We start from the raw sequence: 14,861 nt of genomic DNA, 5'->3' as shown, positions 1-14,861 counted from the left end.
AAAAAAAAAAAGACCAGAGACGAAAGCCCTGTTAGCATTAGTGTTTCCAGACGAGTCTCCCGAAGAACCATGACTTAGTCTTGCTCACCACCATACTCCCCGCGTCCAAGCAGGGCAGGTGATTAACACGAGCCCGTTAAACGAACGACAGGATCGGCGAATGAATGAACGCACCGATCCTCACACAGTGCCCGGCCCCTAGCAGCCGCTCAAAGAGGAAGCGGCTGCCCAGGGAACCTGGGGAGGGAGAGGCGCGCTCAGCAGGGGCCCCAGCTGGGGAAGTCGAGGCGCAGCCGGCCGACGGACGAGTGCGGGACACTGCCCGAGAGGGCCGCCCTCGGGGTCCTCCCCTTCGCCCTGCCCCCGCAGCCCCCGTGCGCCCCGAACCTTGGTGTCCACGTCGGCCAGGCAGTCCCTGCGGAACTGGTCGAAGAGCCCCTGGCTCTTGAGGTGGTTCACGATCATGGCCACGAGCTGCGGGTCCCCGGCGCCGGCCCCCGCGCCGCCCGCCGCACCCGGGCCAGCCCCCGGGCCCGGCGGCGGCGGCGGCGGCTGCGGCTGCGGCGGGGGAGGCGGCGGCGCCGGAGGAGGCGGCTGCGGCTGCGGGTTGGTGGCCATGGAGGCCTGGGCCGGGGAAGGCGCGGGCCCGGGCGGGCGGGCGCTCCTGGGAGGCGGCAGCTGCACCGGTCCCGCCGCCTGAGGGAAGCCAACGGGATGTTGTTACGGAACCAGCGGATCCAGAGCAACCCCGGAAGTGAAAGGGAACCAGGGGAAGAGAGGAAAAGGAGGTGACAATAGCAACGGAGGCTTGGCGACGGGAGCCGCGAGGGGCCAGTTCCGGCCGCCCGCGGGCGCCCTCGCGAGGCGCGCTTGCGGCGGAAGCGGCGGCGACCAGGCGCTGCGAGCCGCGGCGTCGGGGCCGAAGACCAAGGTCAGGAATCCGGGGTGGTCGGGCGTGCGAGCCACGCGGCTCTCCGGGCCAGAGGGCCGACTGGGCGCCCGCGCGGCGCCGGCCGGGTTCCCTGCGCGGTGGCATTTAGGCCTGACGCCCTTGCTTCTCTTACACGGAGCAGTCGAGATCCATAGTCGTTTGTAATGCGAACCGTAGGTGCTTCCAAGCAGGTAGCTCCAGCCGCCTCCTGTCTTTCTTCCCCTCTCTCCCTCCGGTTTTTCCGTGGGCGTCCCCCTCTTACTCCGAATGTGCCCGTGGTCTGGAACTCGCTCCATCCCAACAGCACCTTCCTGCCCGTGAAGACAAGCCCCCAGGCTTTTAGTTTTAACGGTTTGTTATGGATTACTTTGATAGGAACAGGTAACGCTCCTGTAGCTCTCATGCAGCACTGTGTGCCCCGCATGGCCCTGAAAGCGTCTTATATGCATTAATTAGTTCAGTCTTTGGAACGACACTAAGCTACTAGGTCTTAGTACTGTCATCGGTCTGCAAATCAGGAAACGGAGGCCCTTGAGACGTTAAGTAAATTGCCTAAGGTTACACACCAAGCAAATCGCCCGATTCTAGACTATTTTTTAAAATTATTAGTACACAAAGTGAAATAAGTATTAACAAATTTTCGTAATTATTTAGTAGAATGCAGAATTTATTGGAAAATACATCTTGGTTAAGCGGATACTGTTGTTTTTACAAATTCATTTGTCTGTGGATGAATACGCTTCATTGTTGGAAGGAGAAAGGCTGAGCATGACTTCTGTTGTTATTTCTAGTTTTTATAGCTCTACGCCCTGAAAAACCGTGTTAGTATAAACAAGTACATACCTGTGAATGGAGTCTTATTATAACAATGTCACTCAATTCTTGATCTCAAAAAATTAGAGTTGATGACTTATGAGTTCACTTACTCAATTCAGCCTCCTTCAATTTTGTTGAAAGCAAAGAATTGAAAGCCACCCGACTTGCCAAAGGATTTGTGTATCTAGTCCTTATTGTTCCACTTTTTCAGTTTCTGGGAAATGTAATAAATAGGCTTAACAATATATCAAATGACTATGAATTAGACTTTTTTTTTTTTCAGTGAGATGTATCTTGTGTAACCTGACACGCTCAAAATTTGGGGAAAATCTAGACATTGTTCATTTTCGTAAGTGGCTGCAGATAAATTTTTTTTTTAATTTTGTTTTGTTATCGGATAGCTCGGTTTTGTTTTGTCAAGACTTTGCAGCTAATTATACAGCTCATTCCAGTTGAAACTTTGTCAAGCATGGAAAATGTTTGTCATATACCCTAATTAATAGCGCCCATTTTCACCATCGAACCAGCCAAATTGGATTTAGTTTCCGTGAGAAACACTTTGACTTCCTTGTTTCAGTTTAAATAAAGTGTCTTGCATTTTGAGGACTGTAAAGAAGACTGCGGACAGAAAAAGTCGTTGAATGAATTGTAAAAGATTTACTAAAAGCAATAAAGATTAAAATAGTGTAAGACACAATTGTTTTATCCATTTTCAAAATTAGTGAAAATAAGATGCAAATATGATGTTTCCCTTAGTTATCAACAGTGCAATATAATTTGCTAAATATATTTATATTATTTATTAAGTGTGTCTAGTATGATAAAAGGCATGGCATTTGGTATGTATGGGTGCTTGTATCACCAAACTTATTCAGCTTTAGGGGAATAACTAAGTACGAATCATCCATAAAATTCAGCAAAACTCCATGAATATAGTCAGTCATAGTGATCAAACCTAAAAAAAATAATAATAATAAGGCATTTTTGCTACTAAAAATAAATTGGTTCATTGGCTAGTAAATTTTTTGTTTTGTGAACATTTTAGAAAATCCTAAATATTTTCTATGTAAGAACTGATTATAATTTAAACAGATGATCCAAAAAGACCAGTGTCATTTCTTAAATGACCCTCCACCCACCCAAAGCCCAGTTAAAACCCTGAAAGTTCACTTTTTCAATGACACTAGGATACGTTTTTAGGTGGGGTTCAAATGCCCATTAAGTTGTTCTTTTTTTTTAATTGTATTTTTTTTTTTTTAGTTTGTTTTTGAGACAGAGACAGAGAAAGATAGAGTACAAGCAGGGGAGGGGCAGAGAGAGAGGGAGACACAGAATCCAAAGCAGGCTGTGGGCTCTGAGCTGTCAGCACAGAGCCCGACTCGGGGCTTGAACTCTCACGAACTGTGAGATCATGAGATCATGATGGGAGCCCCCCAGGGGCCCCACCCACGAAGTTTTTGTAACAGTTTTTGTCAGGTTGTGAGGAGAGGAAACGATGTGTGGCTTGCCTCCCCGCAGCGAGCTCCGCAGTCACAGCCAGCCCTCCATTTCGGCTGTAATATAAAATACCCAGTAAAGACGGGAGTGGCCGTTGCACAGAGCGTTATAAAACGTGAATGTGAGAAGCGGGGAGCGGGGGGGTGCTTTCTTCTCTGGAAGAAACTTCAAAGAATTGCCCCTTGCTCCAGGGTCAGGACCTGGAGATGGGGTGTCAGAGGGGAGACGGTCAGGTAGAGGGCTGGTTGTCCAGGGCAGCATTTGGCTGGCAAGCACTGGAAACTTCCTTGTTCCTTGCCGGTCTGGGAGTGCTCAAGAGTAGAGGTGCTTTGGCAATGGTGGCTGGTGAGCATAAGCTAGAGCTGCAGAGTTCGAGAAGGTTGCTGAGTCCTAGCTGGTAGGACAGTGGAGGGTGGGACTAGCACAGCAAGATAGCAGGGATGGCAACTGAGAACCAGGGCTGGGCCCTGGGATACTGGGGCAGGAAGTCCAGAGGAGAGAAATCATGATGTGGGGTGTGGTGGGGGGAGCTGGGAAGGGACACTTTCTGGTGAAGTAGGGCGTACCCATCACCTTAGTTACTCATACTTTACGTGATAGGAGAGTCCTGTGTGGGTAGTCAGGAAGATTAGCAGTGGTGCTCAAACTTTAGCATGCACCAGAATCTCCTGGAGGCCTGGTGAGCACACAGTGCTGGCCCCATCCAGGCCCAGAGTCTAACCTGGTAGGTCTGGGACAGGGCCTGAGACTCGTGTTTGCAACAAATGCTGATGGATCACTGTCTAAGAAACACTGGATAGACACACCACACCCCACAGGCCTAGTCCCGTTTACCTGTCCTTATTAAATATTCTCTGGAACCTAGCCACACCCACTGGGTTTGCTTGGTTTCCAGTGTCTGGCTGCTTTCACTGCAAGGTTGGAATTGAGATGGAGACTGTGTGGTTGGGAAAGCTGAGACTAGTTACCATGTGGCCCTTCATAGAAAACGTCTGCCAAACCCCTGGGCTGGAAGGAGGCCGCAAAGGTTCGGTGGTGAGGCTTTCCATTTGGGAAGCCTGTATTCCAGAACTTCTGCCATTCACTAGATAACAAGGTACTTCTCCCAACAGAGGAGATAATGCCTACTTAGCAGGGAAGCCAAGTCTTATAAATGACCGTGGTTTGTACTGTGCAGCCCAGATGAAGTGAATTATTAAGAATGGGTGGAGTTTTGGAGAGTCCGGTGGCTCAGTCGACTGAGTGTCCGACTCTTGATTTCTGCTCAGGTCAGGATCCCAGGGTCATGGGGTTGAGCCCTACCCAGGGTTCCGCCAATGGAGCCTGCCTAAGCTTCTGTCTTTCCCTCTGCTCCTCTCCCCTGCTCGTGCCCCAGTGGGTGTGCTTTCTCTGTAAAAACACAAAAGAAAAGAAAACAAAACAAAATGGAAGAAGTTTGGATAGAGAGAGAAAGGGGAAGCTATGCCTTGTTGAGGAAAGAACACGCTCTAAAGGAAAAGAGTCAGAGTGTGCCTTTGTTTCAGTCGCCAGTCACTCCATAACTGAGAATATAATCAGGGTAGAAAACCAGGTCTCTAGCATGGTGCTGGGCACACACTATGGATGTAACAGGTGTTCATTTATTATGGGATATTTATTTCATTTCTGTTAGAAATATTCTGTGATGTAGCCCATCAGTTAACATTAAACTGTCCATTAACACACATGGAGATTTGCTACTTTGTGAGGAAATTGCTATTGGTCTTGAAGGAGGGAGGGGCTGGGTATACCAACCTAGAACTCTAAAATAGGAATTTTCTCATCTACATTTGGGAACTCTGATGGCCATTTATCTTTCCCTTAAGCGATAGCCTTTTTGTCATATTTTTATTCCTTGCTTTCTAGTTTGAACACTTTTTTTTTTTACAAGAAAATACTCCTTTAATGCATGTAACGTCACTTTTTTCATATTTCTTTGCTTTTAAGATTTAAACTTCTGGTAATGACAGTAATCAGATTAACAAAAGTAAGATTTATTATGAAGTTAAGAAGCCAGTATCTGTTAATGTTACTGAGTTGCTGGCTGTTTTGACAATTGGGGTAACATAGCAGATGGCTTGAAATAAAAAAATATTCCTTTATGTGCTTATAAAGATGGAAAGGAACTTTGCATTTGTGAGTTAGTCGTCACGAAGACTCTCTTTATTTTTAAAATAGCTTTAGTTTGTGTATATGTTCCTTGAATAGTCTAGAAGGTACATGGTGCCCTGAACATGAAAAGTCACACCTCCAGGAATGAAATGAGGAAATGCAGAAATGAAAGGAAGATCTGTAGAAATTATGTGATATTATCTGAATACCCTAAATCCAATCCGGGTCTAAGTGGAATCTAGGGAGAAATTCTAGTTAGAAATTCTGAGGAGGAGGAGAGTAATTATAAGCAAGAAATTGTATACTTAAGTAATGAGAATATTCTACCTCTGGAAAAGGAATATTTTCAGAGGGGAGATGACAGACAAAGTTTCTGAAAAGGAGGGATTTACAGTGTCTGGAATCGGCATTGTCTCCGCGGAGAGCATATATTTGCTGTGTCAGGACAGAAGAATTTTCCCTTCCTCCCCACTAGGTTATTTGGCTGGTCAAACAACCAAATGGAGATTGCACAGGATTAACAGGAGAAAAACTAGTGTAATTCTGCACATCCAGGAGCCTCAAACCTGTGACACCTGAAGGACAGCCAGGTAACAGGCTTCTGTAACATCCTAGCTAAAGAGGCTGGTAGGGGTCTGGGGATACAAAGGGAAGGAAGGCTGTTCACGGGAAGGGGAGAGACGTTTGGAGAACAAAGCTTGCCCTGTTATCCAGGGAAGTTTCTTAGGTAAGAAGGGATCTTCTAGCCCCTTTCCTCAGCTGGCACTAAAGTGATCAGTCCCTCCGAGGAAGCTGAGGCCATGCTTACCTGCCTGCACTCCGTCCTTAATCTGCAAGGTGGGGAGATGACCCCCACAGAGAAGACCAATGCCCTCAGTAGAGCAGCCGGTGTAGACGTTGAACCTTTCTGGCTAGGCTTATTTGCAGTGGCCCTGGCCGATGTCAACATCGGGAGCCTCAGCTGCAGTGTCGGGGCTGGGGGACCTGCCCCAGCAGCTGGTGCTGCACCAGCAGGAGCCCCTGCCCCCTCTACCACTGCTACCCCAGCTGAAGAGAAGAAAGTGGAAGCAAAGAAAGAAGAATCTGAGGAGTCTGATGGCAAGATGGGCTTTGCTCTTTTTGACCAAACCTGTTTTGTAACGTGTTCAATAAAAAGCTGAATTCAAAAAAGTGTCTTCTGGGGCGCCTGGGTGGCTCGGTCGGTTGAGCGTCCGATTTCAGCTCAGGTCATGGTCTCGCAGTTCGTGAGTTCGAGCCCCACGTCGGGCTCTGTGCTGACGGCTCAGAGCCTGGAGCCTGCTTTGGATTCTGTGCTTCCCTCTCTCTCTGTCCCTTCCCTGCTTGTGCTCCGTTTCTCTCTCTCTCAAAAATAAATAAACATCAAAAAATAAATGTCTTCTGGTAATTGTTCTCTTCCTGGTATAGGCTCCCTTTCCAGTGTAAATTTAGGCAGCTGAGGTGGAGATAAAGAGATTTTCCTAAATCTGCTGGGTTTTGGCTACCTGAATTTAGTTCAAGATAATCCTCATGTCGGAGGGCACTTGTTGGGGTGAGCACTGGGTGTGTATGTAAGCGATGAATCACAGGGACTCTACCCCAGAAACCAAGAGCACACTCTATACACTGTATGTTAGCTAACTTGACAATAAACTTAAAAAAAATAATAATAAGTAAATCAAAGATAATCCTCATGCCAAAGGGGTGTATTTTGGAGGCGCTTCTTCTGAACCCCCTCAGCTATTAGGTATCAGCCATTAGGATCAGTTAGAGAATCTTGGGGCGCCTGGGTGGCTCAGTCGGTTCAAGCATCCAACTCTTGGTTTCTGCTCAGGTCATGATCTCGTCGTTTGTGGGTTCGAGCCCTGGAGTCTCTCTCCCTTTCTCCCTGCCCCTCCACTGCTTATGCTCTCTCTCTATCTCAAAATAAATAAAAACTGAAAAAATATATAAAACATTAAAAAAAAAAGATCAATTAAGTGATCTTAGCTGTTCCTCTTATGACTCTGATCCTTAGGCAACCTTTGGGGGACATATTTAGCTTCCTATTTGTTCAGCAAATATGGGAAGCTCTTGACTTGGTTATGTCTCTCCCCATGAATGATTTCAAGGTGGTTTTTTTCTCCAAGTTTTTATTTTAATTCCAGTCCTCTGAATGATTTTTATGCATAAAGCTCTAAGAGCTTGGTTTACTTGTGAAACTATCTGGGGTTCAGATACATTATTTAAGTACTGATATTCACCTTCTGACCTTGCAAGCCTGAAGGCAGGGCCCACACTGTGGTGAAGGAACTGAGTCATTGCCTTGGGCAGTATGGGTGGCCACTGGCCTATCTCAGGTCACCTCCAATTTTATTGGCCAATTTTACTGGTTTTAAATTCAAGTGGCACTGATTACAGTGGTGACTCGTGTTCTTTGTAGACAAGGAGGAAAATCTAGAAGTTTATTGACAACAGCTAACAATCTAGAGATAAGCCCCTGATCCGAGCTGCACTAATTAGAACCATCTTTGGGACTTTTGAAGTCCCTTTTGGTATCCCTTCCTGGTGGCCACACGGTAAACACATGTCTGGAGTAGTCAATCACCAGATCATCTCCCACATGGTCAGAACCGATCTCTGGGGGGAAAAAAAATCTTGCTAACCTACAGAGGAAAGCACAGAGAACACAAAGGCCCAGCCTGCATCCACCATGTTCCTGCAGCCCAATTATACTTGTCCCTATTCATCATTTGATGATGTAAAACAAACTCCAAAATACATCCTAAAAAAAGTCCCGTTGTTTAATATGGAGCATGCCTTTCTGTGGTCACGGGAGAGACCGAGAATGGGAAGGGCTGGTGCAAAATGGTAGCATGTGAGTGGGAACCCATGAACACCAGCATCGGTCAGTGTTTACCCCTTTGTAAACAACCTGAGCCCGGCACTTCCTGCTCCTCGCTGCTGGCGAGCATCGAGGCGTCCATACAAATGTGATCTGCCAGCCAGACAAATTGTTCTTTTCGCTTCAGGGCCGCAGTTACTCAGGGGGGCCGTGGATTGGGTGGGGGCATCTCTTTAAAGGCAGGAAGTCTCTTGCTACAAAGATCTGACTCAAGACTGATTTCCGTGGGGTTGAACCATATGCCTCAAGAGATAATCAAAGTTAGTTGGGACAAGAAAAGACAAATGCGCACTTCTTAAAAGAAAAGGGCATAAAAATATTCATCAGCAATTATTTCGACAATACCAAACCAACAATTACGCTTCTCCGGATGTAAGTCTGGCGATCGTCTGGGTGTTTTACACGCTCTTTCTGTGACAAGGATGAGATCGTGATTAACAGGTGAGACTCCGGTAAACCGTTTAAAAAAAATAATAATAAAAGCCTGAGTAGCTGTCAAGATTCTTTTTGCCTGAACATAAACTTGAATTTCTACTACTTTAGGTTATTGGAAATAAACGCTTTGATGTGGTAAACATGTTGAACAAGTTACAATGCTGGTTAAACAGTGAATTTTGTAATAAAGCGTTTGTGGTGTTCCCCAAATCTGGACATGTCAACAAGGAATGGAGAAGAAAGTGCATTTTTATTTATATATTCGCATTTTCTGCTAATAGGCACCTGAACACCTGTTCTCTACTGGGTTGTTGGCCCCACGTGGATTTGCCTAAGATAGGAAGCCCAGTGGGCATGGGTTCCATTCTCAGGGAGCCAGAGTGCTCATTGTAAAGACAAAACATGCTTGTCATGCACATACAGTGCATATTTTTTTTTTAATTTTTTTTCAACGTTTTTTAATTCATTTTTGGGACAGAGAGAGACAGAGCATGAACGGGGGAGGGGCAGAGAGAGAGGGAGACACAGAATCGGAAACAGGCTCCAGGCTCCGAGCCATCAGCCCAGAGCCTGACGCGGGGCTCGAACTCACCGACCGCGAGATCGTGACCTAGCTGAAGTCGGACGCTTAACCGACTGCGCCACCCAGGCGCCCCTACAGTGCATATTTTTAAAGCCTTGATTTAAATCATAATACATATTTGAAATAAAATCAGTGCAGTTGGGTCATGTAAAAATGAGGGCAAAATGGAAGAAATGGATGTGTACATATATGGAACAGTGCTGGGCTGGGCTCAGTTAATCCATGAAACACTCTGTGGGAAGGCAGCCTTTAACCTGGTTTTAAAAGAGACAACAGACACTGGATGGGCAGGGGGAGGGGCTGGAAGGTCTGAGTAAGTTGTTAAGCAGCCTAATTTTCAAGGTCAGGCACAGAAACAGTGTAGTCATACAATTATAGGCATATTCACTCCCGAAGTGGGCATTTTCCTTAATTTTGATTTACATAAAATAGTACATTAGCCCTTTTGCTAATGAAAGCAGGGAGCCACAGGCACCTGGGTGGCTCAGTCGGTTAAGCATCCAACTTTGGCTTAGGTCGTGATCTCACGGTTTGTGGTTTCGAGCCCCGCTTTGGGTTCTGTGCTGACAGCTCAGGGCCTGGAGCCTGCTTCAGATTCTGTGTCTCCCTCTTTCTCTGCCTCTCCCCTGCCTATGCTCTGTGTTTCTCTCAAAAAAGGAATAAACATCTAAAAAGAAATCAGGGGAACCAATTTAAAGCAAGGGCAGAGTTCTAGACTAACTGTAATATCTATCACAATATACAAGTGAAGAAGCTTATTTTTACAGGCATGACGATGAAGGGGTAGAGCCTGGGGGCTTTGGAGCCACATCTGGGTGTCCATTTCAGCTTCGCTATTTTCAAGCTTCATGACTGTGGGCAAATTGTTCCACCTTTCTGTGCCTTGTTTTCTTATTTGTTAAATACAGAGAATAAGAGAGCTACCATAGGGCTTGGGAGAAGATTGAGTGAGGTCATTCATTCATTCCACAAGTATGTTTTGGGCTCCTGCTACATGTCAGGAAATGTTCTTGATGTGCAAGAGAAAGCAGATAAGCAAGACAGACAAACCCTTGGTCTGGTCAACAAACAAATACGTGAATAAAATATCAGGCAGAGATATGTGCCCTGCAGAAGATTAAGTAGAGCCATAGGCTAGAGGGTGAGGGGAGAGCAGCTTAGGTCCAGTCTTTCTCAGACCTGAATGTCCTAGTGAAGTCAGCAATAAGAACATGAAGAGGAGCAGTCCTGGCAGGGAGAACAGTTCATGTAAAGGTCCTGGGGCAGGAATCGGCTTTAATGTGTTTGAGGAGAAGAAATAGTGTCATTGGGGCTGGAGGATATTAGGCAAGGGATAGAGGGGTAGCGGATCGAATCAGATCATGTAGGGCTTTGACATCAAGGATGGGAAATGTGTTCTGTCTTAAGTGCATGGAAAAGCCCCTGGAGAATTTTAAACCAGTAAATGACATGATTTCCTAATGGATGTACAGGGCTCACCACCGGTCCTGGCACAGGCTAAACATTCAGTATTTGTTAACTGCTATTACGATTTCATTTAATCCTCATGCCAGCCCAATGTGATGGTTACCATGAAAGGAAATCATCCCAAATCTCATCCGGGGCAGAACTTGGTGGGTTGATGTGATTTTCAGCCCCTTTGGGAAGGATCTAAGCGTTCCTGATAAAGCACTGGTGTTTTGTTGTTGTTTTTTTTTTTCTGATGGACTTCAATACGATTTAGAGTCCTTCTGGGGACTTAGTTTGACTCCATTCCGCTAACTCTCATTCTTTCGAGGCACCCAATATCTTTTAACCAGATATTCAAAGGTAGAATGCTCTTTTAAGCCAGATGCTATCCTAGTAATCTGTAAGCCACACATTCATCTTTTAAACCTCTAGTTGGATAGTGTTCTTTAAATCACACTTGTTTCCTCTCCAAATAAAACCTTGGAACTGGTTTTTCTGACGTCTTTTCTCTCGCCTCTAACAATGAAATAAAATGTGGATAAATGTTCACACAATTCATCTGAGAAACGGTTTTGAAGCTATCACGAATATCCCCATTCTACAGTCGAGGAAACTGAGGCTTACAGATGTTAAGTTAACTTGATCAATGCCACAGATTGCTTCCCAAAGCCTGCACAGGTAGGCACTCCACGTACTTCTTCCCAGAAACACCAAACTTAACCCAGAGTTCTAAGAAGCAGCAAAGCACATCTGAGCCCAAGGGAAAGGATGATCCCTGGTTTCCATACTCCTTTTTCTTTTATTGAAATCCCAATATTATTTAAGTTTATATTGATTGTCAAAGACTGATTCATTGTGACCTCCTCTCCCCCACCAAGGTGGTGATATATATATATATATATATATATATACACACACAATACATACATATATATTTATACATACATACTATATATATGTACATTTCATAGACATAGGGTATATGTAGTTCACCTCTATTCCCACTCTGCTTTTCATTTGTAAGAAAACTTGTTCCTTCACTAACTGAACCCAATTTTGTCTTGGATGGATTTTTTCTCCAGTTTGACTCATGAAACCTATTCTTCTGGTCTAGAACGTCCCTTGCTTGAATTTTCAGTCCATGGAACCCAGATCTTGAAGTCATTAGTGTTCTGTGTGCAATGCCAGTCACACAACCAGATTGTGTGGGTCTGCCAGACTGAAGTAAATTACGCATTAGCCCTCGTGAGAAGAAACCTGGATGAGATCATTGAGAGATGCTAAGACACTCTGGATTATTTTGGACTGGAGGATGGGAGAGTCCCTGCTTCTAACTAACAAATATTTTCTTAGAATGGAATTGCTTCCATAGGTGTCCTGGAGCCAGTTCAAACAACAAGCTCACGTTAAATTTTCAGGTAATTTTGCGAAGTAGTTGATGCCAAGTTGGTAGATTGAAATTGGTCACAGTGAAGTATTTATACCAGAAGTTGGAAAATGCCACAAATGAGGGTATTTCTTTCTCTCCCCCCCCCCCCCCCGCCGGAACCAGTGTTTAAATATTTACCAGTATATCACTCAAGTGCCTTTTGGTTCACCCTTGTTTTCCGACTGGTTACAGACCAAGGAGAGGACATGGAAAGACAGTGGGACAGTTGCCAGGACAGGTTTTTGGCTGGCATTCATTTTCCTTTCTGCATTTTCCCCCATCACATACTCTGCCAGGAGTTCCTTAGTCAAACAGACCCCACATTCCTAAGAGCAAATGAGCGTCAATATCAGCCCCCACCCCTACTCCCTGGCCCCAGGGTTGAACCCAGCTAATTGCCACTTGCCCTGTGGCTTGAGCTACTCAACTATCCACATCTCTAGGCCTGTCTCCTCGTCACTATAAGGAAGAGAATACTGCCAACCCCAAGGTTTGCGTGTGACATTTGGGGTTGGGGGGGTGGGTAATAAAGGGTGTCCATGGAAGGCTTTGCTTAGAACTTAGTGCATTGTAAGCTTTCAGTATATGATAGCTCTAATTGAAATTCTAAATGAAGCTCTAATTGAAATTCGCCAGGTATTCACAGACACTCAGGGACCCCCTGCCCTGGAAACGCTTGTAAAGTGCTAGTTCCCAGAGGCCACCCCTCCCCGCCATCTCTGGCGGTGTCTGCAACCCTGGAACCAGCCTGGCTTGTGCCATCTCTTCCACCAGGTGGCAGTCTCTGCCTGCTTGTGCACCGTGTGGCTGGGAGCCCAGGCACGGGTGTGACTCTGGGGTACTTCAAGCCGCCCCAGCCACATACCCTTTCATTCAGTACCCATCCCCAGGGATACCTCTAGTGTTCCTGGCTTGACAACATGTTCAGCTACAGAGAAATGCGGAGAAAGAAACCTTTCTTGAAATATGTTGATGCTTTGGCCTGGATGGCTTTTCATTGATATACGGGAGTATTTTGTGTCACAGTGCAAAAATCCGCCTTTTACCCAATGCAAGGATGTTTTTATTTTCTTTCTTTCTTTTTTATATTAAATATCATTTATTGTCAAATTGGTTTCCATACAACACCCAGTGCTCATCCCAACAGGTGCCCTCCTCAATGCCCGTCACCCACTTTCTTCTCTCCCCCACCCCCATCAACCCTCATTTTGTTCTCAGTTTTCAAGAGTCTCTTATGCTTTGGCTCTCTCCCACTCTAACCTCTTTTTTTTTTCCCTTCCCCTCCCCCATGGGTTTCTGTTAAGTTTCTCAGGATCCACATAAGAGTGAACACATATGGTATCTGTCTTTCTCTGTATGGTTTATTTCACTTAGCCTAACACTCTCCAGTTCCATCCACGTTGCTACAAATGGCCATATTTCATTCTTTCTCATTGCCAAGTAGTATTCCATTGTATATATAAACCACAACTTCTTTATCTATTCATCAGCTGATGGACATTTAGGCTCTTTCCATAATTTGGCTATTGTTGAAAGTGCTGCTATAAACATTGGGGTACAAGTGCCCCTGTGCATCAGCACTCCTGTATCCCTTGGGTAAATTCCTAGCAGTGCCGCAAAGATATTTTTAACAGGCAGAAAGCTGAAGTTTTGGAGGGTGTTTCTGTCCTATTTTGTCTGTCTTGGTTTTTCCTCATTCTCCAGAGTCTGAAGGCGACATGATAGAGTAAAATCAATGTGGGATCAGCAATCGGATAGACCCAAATTTGATATATGATTCTGCTCCTGACTGGCTGAATGGCCTTGGGCTACTCATCTGAATTTCTGACCCTCAGCTTCCTAATCCATAAAATGGGGGTCTCTCTCCCCCTTTCTATCCTGTATTCCTCGATCTTGGATTAGTCCTGTACTTCACAACCCGGCCACGCATTAGATTGACCTACTTAGGGAGCTTTTCGGAAATCACTGCTTCCTTGGCTCCACTCCAAAAGACTCATTCAATTGGACTGGGTTTCAGCCCCAGCGTCAGTCCGTCTTAGAAGCTCCCGGACAATTCTGTGAGCAGTGAAGGTGGAGAATTGCTGAGATCCTCTTCGTAAGCCTCTCTAAGCCTCAGTTGGCCCATGTCCTCATACCCTGGAAGTCCCTGGACCTCAGCAGCTCATAGAAGTACAAAATGAGCTCCCTTCGGGAATGGTCGCTTTGTGACTGCAGTCCTCCACCTGTTGAGGCAGTGCAGTCTGTTCCCCTGCCCCACCCCTTGTCTTCGGGGGCCTTTCATGAGGCACCCAAGACTCCCCATTGGTGCTCTGCAGGGGAGAAGAACAATAATTGGCGTCCTTATCCCCACGCTGAAGCTGGGCAGGCCCTGTGGCCAGCAGAAATGCTGCGGTGGTTGCTCAGAACAATGGACCATGGTCCTTCTCTTGGTTTACCTTTGGTTACGGATACTCCCCTATATTTGCCCTGGGTCGCCAGGACCATGTCCATCAGATGTCAGGTCTTCCAGGTCACACAGGAGCAACCACGCTTTCTAGGGCACAGCCCCGTAACCAGAGAGCGGTGTCATGAGTGACAACATCGTTCACTCACTGCTCAGAGCGGGACAATCTGTTCCAACAACCTATGCGGCGGTTGCTCAGTCCATACTCCTCCCTCTTGATGAATTTCCTCTTGGAGATCTTTCTTTTTCATCTCGCTCTCTGGCCTC

The 14,861-nt window shown here is 46.0% G+C and overlaps 1 protein-coding gene across 2 annotated transcripts in view; it reads right to left on the bottom strand.

Moving 5' to 3' along the window:
- The window catches only part of BOD1L1 (biorientation of chromosomes in cell division 1 like 1), a 52,850-nt gene extending 52,102 nt beyond the window's left edge, over positions 1 to 748 (bottom strand). For both annotated transcript variants that reach the window (XM_053217562.1, XM_053217563.1), the window contains exon 1: positions 388 to 748. In XM_053217562.1, coding sequence (XP_053073537.1) covers positions 388 to 618 — 231 coding nt within the window. In that variant the 5' untranslated portion in view covers positions 619 to 748. The remainder of the gene's footprint in view (positions 1 to 387) is intronic.
- Positions 749 to 14,861: the final 14,113 nt, after the last annotated feature.

This window comes from Acinonyx jubatus, chromosome B1 (genome assembly GCF_027475565.1).
Source record: "Acinonyx jubatus isolate Ajub_Pintada_27869175 chromosome B1, VMU_Ajub_asm_v1.0, whole genome shotgun sequence".
Classification (NCBI taxonomy): domain Eukaryota; kingdom Metazoa; phylum Chordata; class Mammalia; order Carnivora; family Felidae; genus Acinonyx; species Acinonyx jubatus.
Note: the sequence above shows the minus strand (reverse complement) of the source record. Positions and strands in the feature narration are given on the sequence as shown.